Source organism: Panthera tigris, chromosome C2 (genome assembly GCF_018350195.1).
Source record: "Panthera tigris isolate Pti1 chromosome C2, P.tigris_Pti1_mat1.1, whole genome shotgun sequence".
In the NCBI taxonomy this organism is placed as follows: Eukaryota; Metazoa; Chordata; class Mammalia; order Carnivora; family Felidae; genus Panthera; species Panthera tigris.
The window spans coordinates 69,141,324-69,161,949 of record NC_056668.1 but is presented as its reverse complement, the minus strand read 5'-3'; the positions used below and the strand labels follow the sequence as shown (position 1 = coordinate 69,161,949).

At 44.7% G+C, this 20,626-nt stretch overlaps 1 protein-coding gene across 5 annotated transcripts in view; it reads right to left on the bottom strand.

Annotated features, from left to right (window-relative positions):
• KALRN (kalirin RhoGEF kinase) overlaps positions 1–20,626 on the bottom strand; it is a 520,685-nt gene that overhangs the window by 445,596 nt on the left and 54,463 nt on the right. For all 5 annotated transcript variants that reach the window (XM_042998400.1, XM_042998401.1, XM_042998403.1 and 2 more), the window contains one exon: positions 17,376–17,490. In XM_042998400.1, coding sequence (XP_042854334.1) covers positions 17,376–17,490 — 115 coding nt within the window. The remainder of the gene's footprint in view (positions 1–17,375; positions 17,491–20,626) is intronic.

Here is a 20,626-nt window from a genome sequence, read left to right as displayed (position 1 = left end):
AGAAGGGAAATTCTCCCCAACCTCAGATAATCTGGTTTGGAGGTTCAGGGTAACCTCTGTTGAGTACTAATGCCCCTTCCCCAGGAAGGAGGGCCATCCTGCTGATGGTTTCCACTGTGCTCTGGCAGCAGAGGGATGACCTGACCTCGTTTGCCCTAGCTTTTGTGGTGCCACCTGAGATTTATCCCACGTCTATGAATGTCTAGCAGTTTCTCACTTGAAACAGCTCCTGGAAAAAATACAACATCGAACCATCTTGATGGCAGGTGGGAGAGCAGAGATCCACAATGAAAATGCCCCAGCAGACCAGGCAAGGGGGCAACAAGGGTTTCTGCTTTGTGTGTTCTGCTGCGGGCTGTTCAGTTGGTGCAAACTGTGGGGTACAGGGTGTCAGCGGTATAGGGTATCAGAATCCTAGTGCTGACGCCCAGGAAGGTCCAGTGCTTGGGCTGTGATGAAATAATTTTCAAATCAGACCTACTCACCAAGTTGTCTAGGGAAGGTAAGAAATTAAACACTGTGGTAGAGAGCTAGACTGGTCACTGAGCAGTGGATGACAAAGAGGAAGGACAAGGTAAGTGAAGGACTCCCTGTTTAATGAGGGCAATACTGGCCCTGCCAACACAACTCTGGCCCTGCAGGTGCAAGCCAATCAGCAATGAAGGATGATTTGGAAGGATGACTGGAGAAGTCTTACCCATCCTTCATGACAGCCTTTAATACCTGGAGACAGTTCTCCATGAGCAGACAGAAACCAGCAAAGGGAGGTAGGGAGAGGAGCCCCAATGAGTCACCTGCTGTGTCCTTTTCCCTAGAACTTTGCTGTACCCCTGTCTCCCTGAAATCATTTCATGAGCTGACTTATCCATTCAGAATTCAAGCAAAAGAAAGGTCTCTGGAGCTTTGAGAAGGAAAAGATCCCCCTGACCCATGTGTTGGAGTTCACATGTCATTCTCAGGCCTTGGAGAGTCCCTGGCTGTAGGATCTAGATTTCCTTTCAGTTTTTCATCCATCCCTCTGATCTGGGTTAACCCTTTTCTACTCCTTATTGCTATTCTCACAGCAGCCCTCTGCAGATTGCCCCAAAACCACACCACACCCATTTTCTTAAACAACCAGAAATCAGCAGGTGTTAAAGAAAAGTGTGAAAGACACATTAGCACCTGCGTTAAGCTTTCTAATTGGTATAATCAGAAGCAGTAAAAAGAACACATGGAGGAGACAGTGCCTTACTGAGAAAAGAGCCACTCTCCAGGGAACATTGTGCGGTGAATGAGCATTTGCTGGCACAGATAGTTCTCAAACTCACCCTTCAAAACGTGGAGGGCTCCTGGATGGCTGGGTGGCTGATAGGTGGGAGAGAGGAGCTCTGAGAGGTGGCAGGACTCCCTGGCCTGTTGTGGACCTCTCTTGCCTGGCTCACAGGTGATGGTCCACCATCAGGTGGCTTTCTGTCACAATGGGAGGTTCATCTACCATCAAGGTCTCCTCAGAATCCATGTCAATCCATCCAGAGGTTTTTTTCTTTGTTTCTTGTTTTTTGTTTGTTGTAATGGAAGACACTGTCTACTTTCCCAGGTCATGATTATTCCACAGAATTTGTGTCTTTTCTACCCATTGAACAAGACATTTTTTGCCTCTGGGCCTCTGACTTGTGATGCCAGGGCTGGGGGACAAAGGTCAAAATAATGCTTTGTTCTAAACCAAAGCCTCAATTCCTCCTCTGTAAAGTGAGGAGACTCTGACTAATTGGTCAGAGATTGGACTTAGTGGTGTTTAAAAGTTCCCTGGTAATTCAAAGGTACATCCATGGTTAAGTCACTACTACGGTAAAGATTCTGCAGATTTCCTTGCCCATTTCCAGGTCTAGGAGCTCCCTCTTTGTCAGTTCCCTGGGCCCAACTTTCCCCAAAACAAACTCAACTCCTGGCCAAGTCAGAGTCCCAGAGAAGCCTTACACTGGAGAACAAAAGAAGGCCAACATTCTCCAAGTCTTTAAAGTCTATTCCCTAATTCCACTCAAATGAAGCTGTTTAAACAAACAAACAAACAAACAAACAAACAAACAAACAATGCTGGCTGCAAATGTGCCCAAAGCAAGGATGTGGCTGATTGTCTTTCTTCCCCTATCCCACCTGCCACCCCTCCCCCACCCCCACCCAGGGTGTAGTAAAATATTAAATAGCACAGACTCAGCTTCCAAGATTACTTACTCCAAGTATCCCCAGATGTGGCCATACAATGATACGTCTAGTGGCCTAAAAAACACAGCAGGACCTCACATCTGCATTATTGACTTGTCCTAGATGCTGCCTTTAAACAAAACACTTTCTAAAAAGTCAAATCTGCTCGGAGTCAAAAGAGAATGACACAGGCTGAAGGGAGCTCCCAAAGAGAGTTCTGGAAATGGCATGGGTGACAGCAGTACCAAGGTGAAAGTACACAGCCTTCCAAAGGATGGCTACCTCAGAGGGACCAGCCCAGGTTAGCTGCACAAACCCTGGTGTCCCGGCTAACCAGCCAGGTCACCCGACAGTCTCAAACACACGTTCCATTCACCAAAGGAAGAGGCCTTGCTTTCTAAATCTGACTGGCCTGTGGGCAGGACACTTGGAAGGGGGAAGAAGAGCTTAGAAGGCCTTAGAGAAGGACCAGAACTGTTGCTTGTAGAAGTCTGGAGCTGGCTGGCAGAGAGGGACAGTGGCAGAGGGGCACATTCAGGGAGGCTGGGATAGAAACTGATGTGACTATTTCCTGACATCAGCCTCCTGTCCCATTTCCCACGGTGCCCACAGAGATGTTCATCCTTTCCTTCTGGGGCATTCAGAACATGAGGCAGAAACAAAACAGAAACCAAAGCAAGCAGAGGAAAAGAAATAGTGGACTGGAAACGGAAACCACAACCTCTCCACACAGCCCTCCCCTTTCCCTGTCCTCTCCAGACAGACTCCAGGGCCAAGCTCCCCGGGCCTTTTCCACTGCCCCATCTTTCTCCCATAGTCAGGCCGGGTGAACAACAGTATCTTTTAATGTTAAAAAATGTCATTATAATCACTGATCAAAAATCTGTGGGTAGTAAAGCAAAGATGGAGCCCCTGTTCCTGTCTAACCACAGTGCCCTCAGTCACCCCAACAAAGATGCAGGAAACTCTTCCAAAACAGGGAGAAAGAAAAGAGAGAAGAGAGGGGGCCCAAGAGAGGCTGCAAAGGTGGGGCCAGTGCTGCCAGCCTTCCTTGCTCACCCCAATCCCTGTTGCCCTCACCACTCCTTCTCCTCCGCCTGCTGCGCCGTCACCTCTCCCCACCCTCGCAAGGGACCCTCCACTCTCCAGCTGGGCTCTGGTTTCCTGGCAGGGCAGGTAGAATCCTCATTAATAAACCACACATTTCCTCTGGGAAACCGTCTTTGGTCAAATCGTGCCTGTGCACACCTCCACTCCTTCCCCTCCTCCTTCTCAAGTAATGGTACTTTCTTGAAAGCCCAGTGCTATTTGCCTACAGCACATGCAGACACATGCCCAAACAAACCTACCAACACAGACACCCTCGGCTACCCCTCACACAGCTACTCCTGCATGCCCACCACGTTCTACTAACGCAGGAGACTTCCTTCCCATGGGGCGGGAAGCCCTTGTACTGCAGCCAGCCTTCCTTCCCTCAGACACCCAGACGGAGGTGCCCTGGCCAAGGGCACTGATGAGGTCCCTGTGATGTATATGGAAGAAAAACCCTGTAATGGCTTAGGCACGAGGGGGAGCCTGAGAGCAGCAAGGGAGGTCACAACGAGCCAGACAGAGGAAACCTGAGGGAGGGGGACATGTTTGGAACTTGACACTAAATAGGCAGGGCTCCAAAGGTCTTTGTTCCCACCTGCAGCTAGCTCAGAGCCTTAGAAAGCTCACCTGTGAGTGGAAAATCCTCTGCTTATGACACAGGGGAGGTCCTGACCTCCAGTGCATGCCACTCTGGGGGTCACCTGCTGTCCCACAGGTTCTGCCCATGTCAGGGGGCAGTGTAAGTTTGCAGCAACTGGTCCCAGCAACACCACTGGCCAACTGGGAAGCCCTGGGCATGTCAGAGCACTCTCTGGACAGCACTTTACCCTTTTAAAGTGAAGAAATTGACCTGGCTGACCTCTATAGCCCCTCCTGCCTCAAGCTCCAGGATTTGAATCTACCTACTTCTTTTAAAAATCTAGGTCAAATTTCATGTCCAATAAATCTTCTCTGGTTAAGTCCATTTAACCGGTATGCCTGTTTAACCATGGCCTTGAAATGGTTAATTTTGTCTTCTCCAGTGGATCTTAGAACCTCAAACACACTGTGAGTTGTCCCAAGGGCAAGAACTGGGTGTCCCCTCATTAGCCCATAAGTTCAGGGGCAACCTGAAAAAGCCAGAGGATTATTGGACCATTCTCTCTGAGTTGGTACATATATAAGAACTAAACAATCATCCTGTGTATGCACAGAATGAAATCTCGACCAATTGGCAGGTGTCCTAGTAGAACACCCCACCATGGTCAAGGCTGGTAAAGGGTAGGAGTGATTCTTGCCTTCCTCCAAGTCCAAAACAGGGAGTTTTCTTTCAGGAAATGGGTTCAAGGCCCGAGTTTCTTGCAGAGGAAAACAGCTTACTGTTGGGAGATAAGTGCACATTACCTTCCTGGGCAGAGAATCAGGGGAGAGGGGAAAGTCACAGCACTAGGTTGAGACCTGGCCTCAGGTACCAGGCCAAGAGGAGTTTCTGTGCAAGACCTGGCCCATGAATTACTAGGGATGACAACAGATGAACTTCCAGCTCAAGACAGCACAGAAGAGTCTAGGAGATGAGAGGGAAAAAAACATTGGTTTGGGGGGTTTTGGGTAGCTCTCAAAATGAAGTCTGGTCCTCGTCTGACCTAGAATCAGATGGGGTAGGGAGAGGGGAGGCTCTGAGACGAAAGAAAAGACAAAGCAGGGCCATCAGGACATACACGTGGATATGTCAGTAAATTCTCCAGAAAAGCATTTGTCCTAGCTGAGTTACCACAGCTCTGACAAAGTGCTCCTATCTGGGTTTCGGGAGAAGTGGGGCTGGCTGTTACACTTGCTCAACTTGGAAACAGGAATACTCCTCCTTGGTGAGACAGAGTCCACTCCCAGGTCCCTCGCATGCTCCCCCATGCTTCATCCTCTGGCAAAGGGCCCTGCCTTCTTTCTGCCATAGAGCCAGTCTACCCACGCCCTGTGGGTACAGTCTGTTACACAGGAAAGATGACATCCCAAAGGAAACCTGGGTCTGGCCTCACTGACTCCATGTCTGGAAGACAGAAGCTGGCAAGGGCCCCAAGGGTTCCAGGCACAAGACACTGCCCTTTCCCCTGGGGGAGCTCCCAGTCTAATGGAACTCTGTCAACTTGCTAGGTACTGCTCTACAAACTCACTAAACAAGACTCACCATTTCTGCCCTCAAGAAGCTCACTATTCATCAAGGAGAAAGGTTTGTGGACAGTCAGAACTTATAGAGGAGACAGGGACCACCACAGCTTTATGATGAGTTCTCTAGATTCAAAAGTCTTTTTCAAATTTTGTTCAAATTATTTGTTCTGTTTAAGTTATTGATGCTGAACTTTTAAGAATTTCTTAAGTGTTTTTATTTAAAGCAATCCAAGAAGAGAAGAGATGGAGTGGAACAGGCAAGGGGGAGACATTCTTCTTTTAGTAAAAGCTACAGTGGCAAACTGGTACAGAAATTTTTTGCAACTAGTGAGTATATTCACCAGGGTTATACTTTCAGCAACAAAAAGCCCTAGGTTGTGGCGTTTTTCTTATTCTCGTCTTTTGTGTTCAGAGAAAGAAAACAGTGTCTAAAAGGCAAGGCTTGAAAAGACAAATGAAGACTTTTATCTTCAATGTTTGCGGCTGATGAAAATAGCAAGGGAGATAGTAGTTCCAGGTACTTCTATGCTTGGAGCACTGTGACTTCAATCTACCTTAGACTGAAGACAAACCAATGGGAAGGATTTTTTTTTTTAATTTGAAAAATTATAAAAAGGAAGCTTTTTAAAAGAAAGTTAAGAATTGGTATAGATATATCACATTATTTATGCATCTTCCCTAAAAAATACCACTATAAAATTCCCAGTTTCAAATGGCAATTAGTATATACCCAAGTTAAATATTTCCACAAACATAACTTTATTGAACATGCACTAACATTATCAGAAAGGTTATATTAAACCCATTTTGTAGTTGGAAAAAAATTATTACTTAGTGCTTACTTAATTTTCAGTGTTTTAATAAAAATGTAAAGCCTTGAAAACCCAAGCAGAACACTGTCATTTAGAGCCTCTGATAAAACCAATCTGTGTCCTTGGGTAGCTGAGCAGAGGTACTCCACCACTTGGTGGCAGCATGCCTAACTTGCCAGCTTGTATACAATAAGGACAATCTCTCTACAAAATTAGTTTTATAACATAAAATGTCATATATACCTAAAAATGTACACAACCCCAAACACCAGTAAAGGGCACATGATAATACCTAACCAATGATAGGTGAAGCAAGAAATACAAAACATGTAAAAAAAACAATCATATGGTAGAGAAGGGAAAAACAGCCTCAAATCTAGAATCCACTAAGTGAAAAATACATCCTTCTTCCCCAGCGCTAGGCTGTCTCTCCAGCATCTATATTCAGGTCCATCTATATTCAGGTCTATATTATTTCCAGCATTGACAAATAAATCAGAACTAAATTTAAATCATCCTGATTCCCTAGCATGAATTCCAGAAAAACCTGAATGTAGTGGGACTTATTTCACCTGACATGTTAAAATGTACCTAATCAAGGCAGCACCAGAAATGTCAGCTTCCCAATCGGCCTGCTGTTGGTGAGCCATAACCTTCAGCAGCCTAAAGCAGAAAATGTAGGGCTACACCTGAGTTTTAGAGGCTCATTCACCATTGCTGCCCAGAGACAAACTCCAAGGAGACCTAACTTAGAAGGCAGATAAGGACCTCAGTTCAGATGAGCACAGAGGAGGTTAACAACCACTTTAGGCCAAGCCAAGAACTGACTGTACAACCAGCCAAGGAGCTGAAACACATCCAAAGGCAAAACTAAAAACTCACCGTGGGCAAAAAGCAATTAAGTCCTTCTAGATTTCATATCAGATCCAAACTTTAATGTATGGTCCCCATTAGAGGCCTATTAGTTCAGGAAAATAAAAAGACCTGACAGACCCCCAAAGGGCAGGCCCTGTGACCGACTCCTTTAGTCTTTTCAAATCCAGGATCAGACTTAAGTCTGTAACACATGGAACTACATTAGGGTTTCTTGATAATGGTGATAACAATGTTTGCACAGTGGGGCCTGGTTATTGATGAGCAAATAAACAAATCTGGAGAAATGTCAAGACTTGGAAGTCTAAGGCAAGGCATACTGGAAACATAAATTGGGAAATTTGGAAAGCAATGTGGCAATGTGAATCACTAGCTTTTAAAAAATGTCTGATTGCCATAAATCTATCCCAAAGAAACTATCTAAAAAGTAGACAACAGTTTACACACAAAGGTGTTTACTGGGAGTTTATATAGCAACGAAATTTTGAAAATAACTTAGATGCCTAATGATAGGGTCAATTAAAATATGGTACATTCCAATATACACTACTATGCATAAAAAGTCTTGGATGTTAGGAAAATATTCTTCTGGTATAATGTCGAGTGGAATAAAACAAGAAGGAAATTAAATAAGCAATAATTCAATTCTGTTTTTTTAAAAGCTCTAAATAAAAAAAGACAGGAAGGAAATATTTCAATATATTAATTGTCCCTATCTCTATATGATACAGTACATGATTAAAGTATTTTCTTTAATTCTTTATATTTTTCTGCACTTATTTTCTATAATAAAGAAATGGTTTTCTAACTAATAGAAGAGGTTAAGACTTTATCAAAGTACTTGGTATATCTATTAATATATTCAGTGTTGCTTATAAGCTTGCTAGATGGTTCTGATCTCACTGCTGTCACTGCTTTTAGCTCTAATCCTAACCTTAACCATCTCCCTAATCCTGACTTTGAAAAATCAGTGCTAGGGTCAATGAAGGACAGGTGGCAAAACAAGGTCCCTACTTTTTTTTTTTTAATTTTTTTAAGTTTATTTGTTTTGAGAGAGAGAGAGCGCACAAGCGGGGGAGGAACAGATAGAAAGGGAGAATGAGAGAGTCCCAAGCAGGCTCCACACTGTCAGTGCAGAGTCCAATGTAGGGCCTGAACTCACAAACTGTGAGATCATGACCTGAGCCAAAATCGACAGTCAGCGGCTTAACTGACAGAGCCACCCAGGAGTCCCCAATGTCACCACCTTCGAGCAAAAAGAGGGAAAGACCTGCCATTTGCTGTCAGCCCCTTCTGAGTACCAAGTTCTGGGCTAGGTTCCATCTACATGTTCTACCACCGCTGTGTTTCATAATCCCTTTATGCCTGCCTGTTCTACAAGGTGAGAAAATTTGTCAGCAAGCAGACACGTTTCTCCTTCTAGAGCAGAAGTTTCTGGGTTCATTCTTCTTGGGCTGGACCCCCTTGCCTCATTTCCAGAATCAGTACTTTCCCTTCAGCCCACTCATCCTTCTCTGCTAGTCCACTACTGTTAGCTCCACTCTCACCAAGTTCAGGTACCTTCCAAGGGTCACAGTGAAGGTGCATATACAGACAAACAACGCTCCTCTCTCCATCAGGAATGCTTATCCAATGCTGGGTCCTTGATTTATCACCTAAAGACATTCACTGGTTCCTGGAGTAACCAGGCCTACTTCCCATAGTTACTTCATGACCACATGGTTTTTGCCTCTGATCATCCAGACTATTGTTCTCCAGGGAATCACAAATGCATGCCTCTACATTTGAAGTATCACCACTAGCTCTCCCTCCGCCACACAGCTGCATTTCTCAGGGTTTCCATGAGCCCCTTCTGGCCCCTCAGCCCCATTAGGGCTGTGCCAGCCACATCTGCCAAGTCCAGCAATGGCATGGCCAAGGAACTAAACCAGCTTCAAAATGTGTATCAGCATAATGCTAGTGCCAGAAATGTGCTTCTGCCACCAGAGCAGTGAAGATGAACCAAACAGGTGGCCTAGTGAAAGAAGACTCAGACCCAAGAAACTGAATAGAACTACCATCCTTAGAGTACAATAGGACCAGGCTTTACATGCAGGGTCGCTGCTACTGACAGTTTTTTACTTATCTCTTTAAACAGTATCCATGGTCTTAAGTGTTTCTGCTTTTTCACTACATCTCTTGGTATTATGTGGTCACTAAAGCATAGTTGACTATCATCCACAGATGAGCATAAATAAGGAGCATTTACACATCTGCACCTGGGGGAGAAATTCTGAGGCACTCCCCACAACCACCACCATTGTCCAGCACATCCACAGTCACCATGGCTGCCTTAACCAGTAGAAACCAGGTTTGAGGCAATCGCCATCTGCATTCCACACCTGCAGCAACCTTCACACTTAGAATCCAAAGAGAACCTTAGAGAAAGCAGGTTTGATGCATAGACCATTGCTGCCCACCATCATTACACCTGTAGGCCCCCTCATCTCCTTACCACCCTCTCCCATTGTCCTGTTCCAATCCAATCTTTAGCCCATCCTACTCTCCCCAGATGTGTCCCCTGCACTCCATCACCATGGCCTCCCTTACTCTGGCTCCTCATCCCTTCAGTGGATAAAAGTTCAAGCTCTGGTGCTAAAGCACCTAGCTTCTTGTTATACTGGCTCTGTGTCCCTAGGCAAGTTACCTAACCTCTTGGAGCCACAGTCCCCTCATATGTAAAAGAGGAAATAAACATACTCACCTCGAAGTTATGCATATCAAATACTTATAACAGCACAATAATGTAGGTTAAAAATAATAATTGCTAGCCATTTATTTATTACTTAATAGATCAATTCCAGGGGTTGGACACATTGTCTTTTCCCCCTTAAAATCACATCTGAAAATTCATCCATGTTGTTGAATACCACAGTAGTTAAAAAAGCTAGTCAAAGAAAACTACATATGGTATGATACCCTTTGTATAAAACTCAAAAACAAGCAAAACTAGGGGTGCCTGAGTGGTTCAGTTGCTTAAGTGTACAACTTTGGCTCAGATCATGATCTCCCAGTTTGTGGGTTCAAGCCCCACATCAGGCTCTGTGCTGACAGCTTAGAGCCTGGAGCCTGCTTTGGATTCTGTGTCTCCCTCTCTCTCTGTTCTTCCCCTGCTCACACACTCTCTCTCACTTTCTCTCTCTCTCTCAAAAATGAATAAATGTAAAAATAAATTTAAAAAAAAACAAGCAAAACTAAACAACATATTGTTTATGAAAACATGTGGTAAACTATACCAAAGAAGCAAGAGGATAAACACAAAACTCAGAGTAATGATTGTTTTTTTTGGGGGGGGGAAGGGGGGTTCATGGTGGGGAGGAGCCACAGGTAGCTTCAGGTAGCCACAGGTAGCCTCAAACGTCACTACAGGTGACATTCTACTTTTAAAGTTGAGGGGTGTGCTCTCAGATGTTCATTTTATTATTATGCTTCGTAACTTACATATACATTATATCTATTCCTTAATAGGTAACAAATATTACTATATGTGCATGTGTATATACAGGATAATAATAATAATTATTATTATTATACATATAATTATATATATAGTATAATTATTATATATATAATTATATATAGAGAGAGAGTATAATAATTATTATTATATATATAATTATATATATATATATATAAAGTATAATAATTATTATTATTATACTTTAGGAGACAGACTAAGAAGTACTGAGTGCCTGGGTGCTACAGAGAGATTGCTAGATAATTCTTCGCCACACACTTGTGGGATGTGCATTCTTTTCCTAAATTAAAAATCAGAACATTAGACTCAGAAATACTGAATAATATGCCCCAGGTCTCACCCCATGCCAAATACCTTCCATTTGCCCCTCCAAATCCATTCTCCATCCTCTCCCCTCAAGCCGACGACCTAGGAGGCTGACCCACGTGGACTGCATCAATGGGCTTACCTGGCTTTGGTTGCATTCAGTCAATGACAAACGATGACAGGAGGTCAGAGAATGAAAGGACAGTGAAGTTAAGAGTCTGTATTCCCCTTGCCCCCCATCATGGAATCACCCATAGCCACAGCTCCTGTCAGGTGGCCCTCTCACACAGTCGTCTCTCTCCAGATTCTAAGAACTGTTGATCATCTTGCCCTTCAGGGCTAGAAGTAGTAACATCTCCCCTCCCTATTGTTTCTAGCCCTGGTATAACTTGGGAATCCAAACCTTGCTGGTTTCCCTGTGCCCTGCCTGCATGACTATAAATTGTACCTTCCTTAATCTCTTCTCAGATTACCCAGGTTGAGTGGCCATTAGCTTCCTTACTGAGTAGTGATAGAGCTGGGATCTGAACCTCGGTATCTTCTGCCATCCTAGGACGCTTCTCTTCCCTTTGTTGGAAGGTCTGCACAGCTCCAAGGAGAGTGATCACTAATGAGGGTAGTTACTGTTGTGATTTTACACTCCTTAGCAGCAGAGTAGAACACTATTTGCTCTTCAGGACTTGTGTTACACACAGCTTAACAATAGGGACACTTAACTGTTATTGCTCAATTTGTGTAGAATCTGGGAACTGTAATAAAAATTATAAGCCCTCTATACATAAGCAACAAAATAAATTTAAAATGAGTGTGAAAAGGCATAAGTTTTGGACAATGCTCTCATTGGTCCTATTTTCTGGACCTCCCGTCACTACTCCCTACCTCCTCCTTTAATTGATAATCTCAGAACAAAGGACAGAATGCCAACAACACATCTCAACAGGCCCTTGCAATAAGACGCACTCAGTGATTATAGTTTGGATAGCTTGGGCTCTCTCAGGCTGAATATAGTGGGAGGAAACCCTTGCAGTTTTTACCGCCTCATCTTTTAACTGTCTTTCTGGCTCATTCTGCATATTTCTATTTTCTGGTGATGCTGTACAAAGACAGTGCTGGCTATAAGCCCAATTTATCTCTTGCTGAAGTCAGTAGAACAAGAGCAAGTGTTATCAAATAATAAGCTGTGAATATTGGCACTTTGGTTTGATTGGCATTACAGAATATCCCATCTTAATTTCTTGTCATCTCTCCTCACCAGTATGATATCTGCAATTCTTGCCAGAACACTTAACATCTCAGCTGCCCTGCTAAGAGCAGAATTAAGTGGCAGACACATCAAAGGGCTAACAATCAGTGCCCTTAGAAGTAGCAGAAAGATGGTCATGACAAAGCAGGATAACAAGGACGATGAAGAGGAGAAATTCAATGCAATAAAATAATCCAGGTTTTTTTTTTTTTACTAGATACTTAGAATTTCCTATTTCAAGCATTTGTTCAACTCTCAATAATCACGGTGAGTAGATTATCCACACTGTGAGCTCTGCCTGGGCAATTATTTACTCTCAGGCTACATTTTCTATCCTGTCCCTCAATTTCTAGGAAAATTCATCAGTTGATTGTATCTGAGTATTTGCCTTCTGCTCCTTTCATGTACAAGTAGCTGCAAACAGATAGCAGAGCAGGATAAAAAAGCTAGCTAAGTATAGCATGGATGACAGTCAGAAAAGATAACACGAGAGCCCACCAAGATGCCTATCCAGGCCCTGGCTCATAGTAGGCACTCGGCAAACATTGTTGAATTCAGTAAGTGGACTTATTAGCAAGTTGAACCGGAAGACTTTTCAGGCCCCTTCCCACACTGCTAGTCTGTGATTCCTCAAAACAAGATGACAGAAAGCATGGAGAAGATCCTGGAGATGGGTGCTCAAAGCCATCAGAGGCACAAAAGGGAAGTTGGAAAAAACTTAATTCCTGCCAAGATGGATCCCAAAAGAGTAAGCAGGACTGTTCCAAACTGTCACACTCCAGGATGATCCTTGGTCCCACATGATGCCCCCAAATTCCCACAGAGTCCAAAGGAACTAGAAAGCAGTTCTCTCAGGATTTCAGATGTAGACATCATCTGAAGTGAAATCCCAGGCCCTAACTTTTTTAGTGAGCCTGAGAAATGACGTGTATGTTAGTGGGGGTAATAGTACTCTGTTTTGAGGTTCTAGATTTTATGATGCATTTTTCCCCCAATATCATAGAAACACAAAATTTGGGGCAAGAAATCTTAGAAATGATCTAATCCAGCCTCCAGCCCAATGGAGGAATTCTTCCTACAGTATCCCTAACAGAAGGTCACCCAGTCTCCAGCTGACAGAAAGCCCACCCACTTTCTCCAGGGGCAGCAGCATTACTGCTGGACAGCTCCCAGGTGGGCAGGTTCTTTCTTCACTTCTACCCATTGATGCAGCAGGGACCATGCCTGCCCCTTCCTCTTTGGGACAGCTCTCCTGACACCTGAAGTCAGGAATCACTGTTCTTCCATTTTCATTCCTGCCAGAAAACATCCTTCAATCCTTCAACTACAGAGACACCCAGTTTGTGGATTCTTCAATACGCTGCTCCCCTGACAATACTCTAAGTGGTCAACAGCATTCTTAAAACGAACTGTCAGAGGTGCACCTGGGTGGCTCAACCAGTTAAGCATCCGACTTCAGCTTAGGTCATGATCTTACAACTCATGAGTTCGAGCCCCGTGCTGGCTCTGTGCTGACAGGTCAGAGCTTGGAACCTGCTTTAGATTCTGTCTCCCTGTTTCTCTGCCCCTCCCCCACTCATTCTCTCTCTCTCTCTCTCTCTCTCTCTCTCTCTCTCTCTCCCTCCCTCCCTCCTTCCCTCCCTCTCTCAAAAATAAATAAACATTTAAAAAAAATTTAAAAGGGGCCCCTGGGTGGCTCAGTCGGTTAAGCATCCGACTTCGGCTCAGGTCATGATCTCGCAGTCTGAGTTCGAGCCCCGCGTCGGGCTCTGTGCTGAAAGCTCGGATCCTGGAGCCTGGAGCCTGCTTCAGATTCTGTGTCTCCCTCTCTCTCTGACCCTCCCCCGTTCATGCTCTGTCTCTCTCTGTCTCAAAAATAAAATAAACATTTAAAAAATTTTTTAAAAATTTAAAAATGGGGGGCGCCTGGGTGGCTCAGTCGGTTAAGCGGCCGACTTCGGCCCAGGTCATGATCTCGCGGTCCGTGAGTTCGAGCCCCGCGTCGGGCTCTGTGATGACAGCTCAGAGCCTGGAGCCTGTTTCAGATTCTGTGTCTCCCTCTCTCTGACCCTCCCCCATTCATGCTTTGTCTCTCTCTGTCTCAAAAATAAATAAACGTTAAAAAAATTTTTTTTTTAAATTTAAAAATGGACTGGCAGAGTTCAGTGTTGCAGAGTTGAATGCAGTGGTCCAGATGTGGCCTGGCCTTCACAGAGGATGGTGGGACTATTTCTTCCCATTCATTTATAAATTACCACAACCATCTGTTTAATCATCTTTTCTAGAATAGTGCCAGAAATGGCCGTCAAGATGACTCATTCCTTAGATTTCAGGATCTTCTTTCATCACTTACTGGTCCTTATTTGCCTGCCTTCTTTTAGCCAGCTCATCTCTTATGCTACCAGCACAGTCATATATTGCACTGCCCTTTATTCTTACTGGTTTGTACAAGGTAGGGAAATATCCAGGTTTTACCTAACTTTACCAAAATATCTTTTCCTGCTCACCATGAACACTCAGTCAGCCTGGCATACAGAGGCTCTAAATATTTGTTAAATAAATAAAGAATGAATGAATGCATGAATAAATAAATGTCAAATGTCACCTACAGATGATTACACCAGTCTGTAGAGCACACTCCACCCCAAAAGGAGCCTGTCTTTTAGCTTCCTGGGCCATGACCCAGAATAGATCATTTCTTCTCATCAGTATCATTGACCTTGTCTAACTATTCATTTTCACAGTTTCCCTTCTTTCCCAAACCTGTGGTTAGCAGAAGAGTGGCAAATATTATCTGACCCACTAAGTTCTTCAGTTTCCCTCCCTAGACTTCAGTGTCTTTAGAACAATTCTGTTCCAGGTTTTGCTTCCAACAGTAGTCATATGTGAACTTGGGGACATGAGTGGCATGACTAGTTGGTAAACTCTGCAGCCTGCCAGGTACTCACACTCCTCCTGAACAAGAGCCCTTGGGACAGAGGTGGCAGAACTCCAAGGAAAATCCTTCCCACTGAAGGCAGCAACAGGAGTCCTGCCCCCCACCTGCCAGAACCTGTGAAGAACCTCTTCTGTTCTCAGGGGCAATGCCTGAGACCACCCTCTGAGAGGCAAAGAGCTACCATCTAGTATATTCCTTCAATGATAATGTATTGTTTCTCCTTATCTGTGACCTTCCTTTCAGCCCCTCTTGGGTTTCATTCCCCTTCACCCAGCAGAAATCTTTCCTTTTAACTGCTTCCAATCTATTCTGTCCTGTCTTTGCTTAACAAATCAGAATGAAGAAAAGTGTTCTTCAAACTCTTTTACCTTCTATTCTGTAGAAGGTAAGTGTACATTAGCTGCAGGGATGTGAAAAACATACCAGAAAGGAAAAAAATACACCTTTCGTATCTCCTGGGACCCCAATTTCTTCTGGCTCTGAAAGAACTAAGAGTTCATCATGGGTCTCCGTGAAAACTTTTCTTGTAAATTGCTTTAGAAAATGCCTGGTTTTATGCCTGATAGTAGTATACTTGGGAAAGGTGCTTTTAAAACTGCTTAGCCCTTAGATGACTAAATTGCTAAATTACCTACATCAATCATGGGTTATTTAGTCCATCTCCTTGCCTCTGAGACAGATGGGAATATTTCTTCTCTCCAAAGACATCCAAGAAAAAAAAATATATTCTAGTCTATTCCTCATCCAAAGACTCTTGCACTCCAAGTTTAGAAGTTCTTCTTTGCATAGAACCCAAGTCCCTTTTGTTGGAACTTAAGACCTTTTATCTTTTTTTCCAGTCTCCAGCGGATATCATAAAGAAAAAAAATAGACACTATTCAACATCTATTTGTTCACAGCCTTCTGCCTGGGACTCTTCAGGGCTCCCCATTCTATTCAATATCCTCCCAAGCACTTGATGGCTGCTCTTAAAACTCCTTTACCACCTGCCCATCACCATCCACCAATCCCTTTACATTTGTCTCCCTCATAGCACTTCGAGATCTAGCGCTTGCCTCATTTGACACCTGCTTCAAGAACTAATCAGCGCTTGAAACAATTATCCAAGGTCTCCTAGCAGAGGCGGAGCTGAATATGGAGCTCCTGTCTATAATTTACTAATTCTCCTATAAAATGCACAGAGACAAGAAGATTTTGAAGGCCCAAAGTACCACTTCTCATTTGCCACAAGAAACACTTGACAGGCTCCAGCTCCATTAAGTGGCAGAGAACAGAAATCTCTCTGGCCAAGTGCAAGGACAGGAGAGCCCTGGATCAGGAGTCAGGAAGGCAGAGTTCTAGGCCAGCCACTGACACTGATGCCCGGTGAGCAGCTCTCATCCCTACTGACCCTAATTCCTAAGCAGAGCACAACATGTAGTTGCCTAGACAGCTTCTCAGGGCTCTTCCAGCATTCACATTCTGTGATTCTCTGAGTCTACAAAGGCCTTTATTCTCCCTTCTTAAAAGATACAGACCATGGCCTCAACACGTCTCTCTCCACCAGCTCCATGGCCAGCACCACCAGGAAACACTTGGAAACCAATGTTTCTCAACCTGTTAAAATGATCATCGTTCCCTGCCCCAAAAGAACTTTTCTATGCTTCCTTCCTCAATTGTCAAGTCAATGAAAATTTAATGCCGTGAATATATTGTATACCTTTTTAGGTACCGTATATATACCTGTGCTTAATACATAAAAGGACAGGTTTTTGCTACCCCCCACACCAAGAACCAATTTTCATCCTCCTTAGAGACAATATTAACCCTGCTGAAAATGTGTCATCTAGATTGGACTGAGGGCTGAGTCTAACTGTATGATTCAAGTGGGGTTATTTGTCCCAAACTCCAAAAGCCATAAACCATATTCACAAGCTGTAAGTTTTTAAAACAATCCATTGCACAAGCCAAGGTGGACTCAGCTAACTTCCTACTTCCCTAAGGAAAACAGCAGCTTCCCACCCTCTTCCTCAGGCCACAGAGTCTCCATTCCAGGGCCTGTCCTGGTCCTCACCTCTGCCCAGGGCTCCTACTCCATTCATATGGATCCCAGCAGTAACAATGGGAATGATGAGAACAAGGTGAACAATGGGTGACATTGTTCCAGGAATAATTAGAATCCACTCCAAGGGCAGAAACAACTCCCCGGGCTGGGATGGAGGCTCATTCTAGCTCACTCACACGAGCCCAGCTCCCCACTCCCCGGCAGGATATTCCCCTTCACCTTACCTTGGCACGCTGGCCAAATAGGTCACGAGTTTCCGCAGGTCTTCCTGTCTTATTCTGTCATGATTGCTGCGAGCAGGGAAGGTCAGAATGGGTCCACCTCGCTTATCACGGCCCCCTGTAGGGAGGAAGAGGAGGGCGGTTAAGAAAACCAGCTGGAAAGCATGCTGCACAGAAAAAAGAATTCCATCTGAGTGCTGGATGAAACAGGCAGAAATATGGTGCCCGGAGAAATGCAGTCACTGGTTAGGTGAAGGGTATGGAGTTTGGGTGTAGCTAACATGTGTAACCTTGGGCAAGACTTTTTGACTTCTCTGACACCTCATTTGCAAAGTGCACCTGAAAATAATGATGAGCATCTTACAGGGTTGCCACAAGGACTGATGGGGAAGCACTTTAAAACATAAAGCTCTCCACAACTGTGAGATGATAATGAAGGTGGTGGTGACTGCTCTCATTGAGAAAACAAGCTATCGAATGTGTTATGGTCTTTGAAAATTTAACCTTCAATTCACTTCTCTTTGCAGACCTCTGTGAGGTAGAAGTGCTTAAGATGAACTGACTACTGTAGTGAGAAACCCTTAAAGCATCCATCCAGGACATCACTGCTGGGAGATTTTCAGATTCATAGAAAAGATGTTAAGTGCTTTCTACACAGTCAAGATTCCACCCCTGCCTGTCTGCCTGCCTGAGGTACCACCTGTCACTCCTGCTAGAGGAGTACAGGAATCTTGATCAGAAACAAGGATGCTCAAGGTCTTAATCATGGCAAATGCATATGTACACACTATGATTATAAATGTTTTCTAAATATCACATTAAAACAAGCAGGAAGGAGTATAGTGAAATGATGATCATTGTTGCTATTAGACAGCTGGGATTTTACATGGTTGCTTTTTCTTCTTTTTTCTAAACTTTCTTTTCACTATTTATTATAGGATTTAAAGATTTATCCTTTAATGGGTGCTATGATTAGGAAGCAGGGCCAAGTTTCTCAGGAGGGTCACAGAGGACAAAGCTAAGGTACATCCTTACAGGCACTGGTTATTATGCACAGAAAACCCCTGTCATGATCACAGACTCTTGCACACATCCCAGGCAGCTGCCTGACATCCTCCAGAGTGGGGACCACAAGGGGATACAATTCAAGAAGGGGGAGGAAGTGGCATGGCCATCACCAATACTAGAAAAGAAGCTTAAAGCTCAGCCCTCTGAATAAGGAGCTCTTCAAGGAAAGGCAGAGCCTCCCAGAGTCCCCACCCAAGTGTGAGTTCATGAATAATGTTTCCCTCTGATTGTGGGGTCCAGAAGCCATACAGACAGAAGGGAAGCTCGACAAACAAAACCTAAACCACTCCAGGATACTCCTGAGGAGGAAATAGGAAGACTGAGAAGAGAAAAGGATCAAACAAGATCAGGCCAGTGAGGGACGTGCCCTGATGAGAAAACATTTCAGCAGTACCACCCCCACTTCCAGCCCCACAGCAGGGCGATCTGTGTAGACACACCACAGTGTGGGACCTGGGCCCCTAGCTCCAGACCTTCCATACCATGGGCCCTGGTTCTTTGTATGAAAAACCACCCCAACTCATCTACCTTGGAAATGATCCCCATTTCCCAACTGCCTTCCACATGAGGAAAAGGAAGCAGAGGATTAAATGGAAGGTTTCCCTGTGGGACCCAAGGAATTTGACAAAAATCCCCTACCCCTGGACAAGCAGAGCAAGACTAATTCCATTTTGTGCTACACCCACCATCTCATGTATAACCCCCACATGACCTACTTATTGCTTAAGACACTCCCCCACCCTAGTCAAGCCGCTGAGCACACCCTTACTGGAAACCGCTCATTTAGGAATGCGGAACCCCTAACTGCCAAAGAATGTAAACCCCGCCTTTTGCTCGCCAAACTTGCGCGTCAATTCTGACCAGAGTGATAGGCTAGTTCAAACAGTTACTATAGGGTAAATTGTAATTCAATTGGCCACCTGCGTGTGGACTGACATGAATGTGCAACTTTCTGTGTGTGTTACAATCTCATTGGCCACTGGCCCCTATAAAACTGCTACGCCTCTTAACCTAGGGGTCCAAGTCCCTGCTCCGCTGTGTCGGGTATACTCGGGCCCAAGCTCGAGCTTGCAAATAAACCCTCGTGCGTTTGCATCGGTATCGGCTCCTTGGTGGTCTCTTGGATTCGAAATCGGGGGCATTACGTCCCAAAAGCTGGGAGCATCTCTTGTACCCACAACCTTCCTCTCTAGCCATGAACCATCCTAAGGATTTTCACTCTTGGGTGGTTTTAACTGCAGTTGTTGCCTTTCTTCCTGATTTTCCGTAGACACAGTAGAGCCATGAGAACATGGAGTGCCAAGACTGGCTTGTTTGGCAAAGACTCACTACGGACTTTGTAGGACTGTTGGAACTGTCCTTCCTGAGCTAGAGCTAGTTCTGCCCTTGGAAATAAGAGTTTCATAAATATGGCTGGGGAAGGTTCCAGATGGCAGAGGAGAGGGAGGGAAAGGAGAAAGCCTGGGTCAGGGCAGCCCGGTCCCTTCAGTAAGCATGGAGAAGGATTCAAGAGGGGGCAGCAGGATCAGCCAGGTGTTTCTCAGAAAGGAGATGACCTTGCAAGTGTGTAGGAAGCAGAGGAGGAAGGGGCATAGTGAAAGAGAATCACTGTGCTGGAAAGAGTGGGACAATGGGTAGAACAAGGCCTCAGAGCCGGTGCAAGAAGAGGGGTCCTGTCCCCTTCTCTGAAGCAGGCTGATACAACTCAGAGAGGGGGGAGGAAACAAATAAATGAAGGAGTGGGAGAAATTCAGCCTGCCTGGGGGACACTACACTTTAGGTGAAATAGCAAATGAGGTCACCTGTCAAGGATCAGGATAGGTTCGAGGTGCTGGGAGAAAGGGGAGAAGACCATCACTGATCAGTGTCCCAAGAGAATGAACAGCAGGACTGTGTATGAGGTAGGCTAAAAGGAATGAGGCAGGGAACTGGGACACAGTGAGACCTCTTTTGGGAGGTCTAGCCATCGTATCTATGTTAGGTTCTAACCTGAGTGAAGGCAGAATAAAGCTAATGCATGCATAAGTGGAGAGGGCCCAGTGCAGGTAGGAAATGTCCTACTGGATCATGAGTTCCCAGAGAAGAGGGGACAGATGTTTTGCTCATCTGAAATCCATCCTTTCCCAACTTATAGGAGAACACCAGAAAGGGTCAAAGGTAAGAGGCTAAGTCCATGGATGCACATA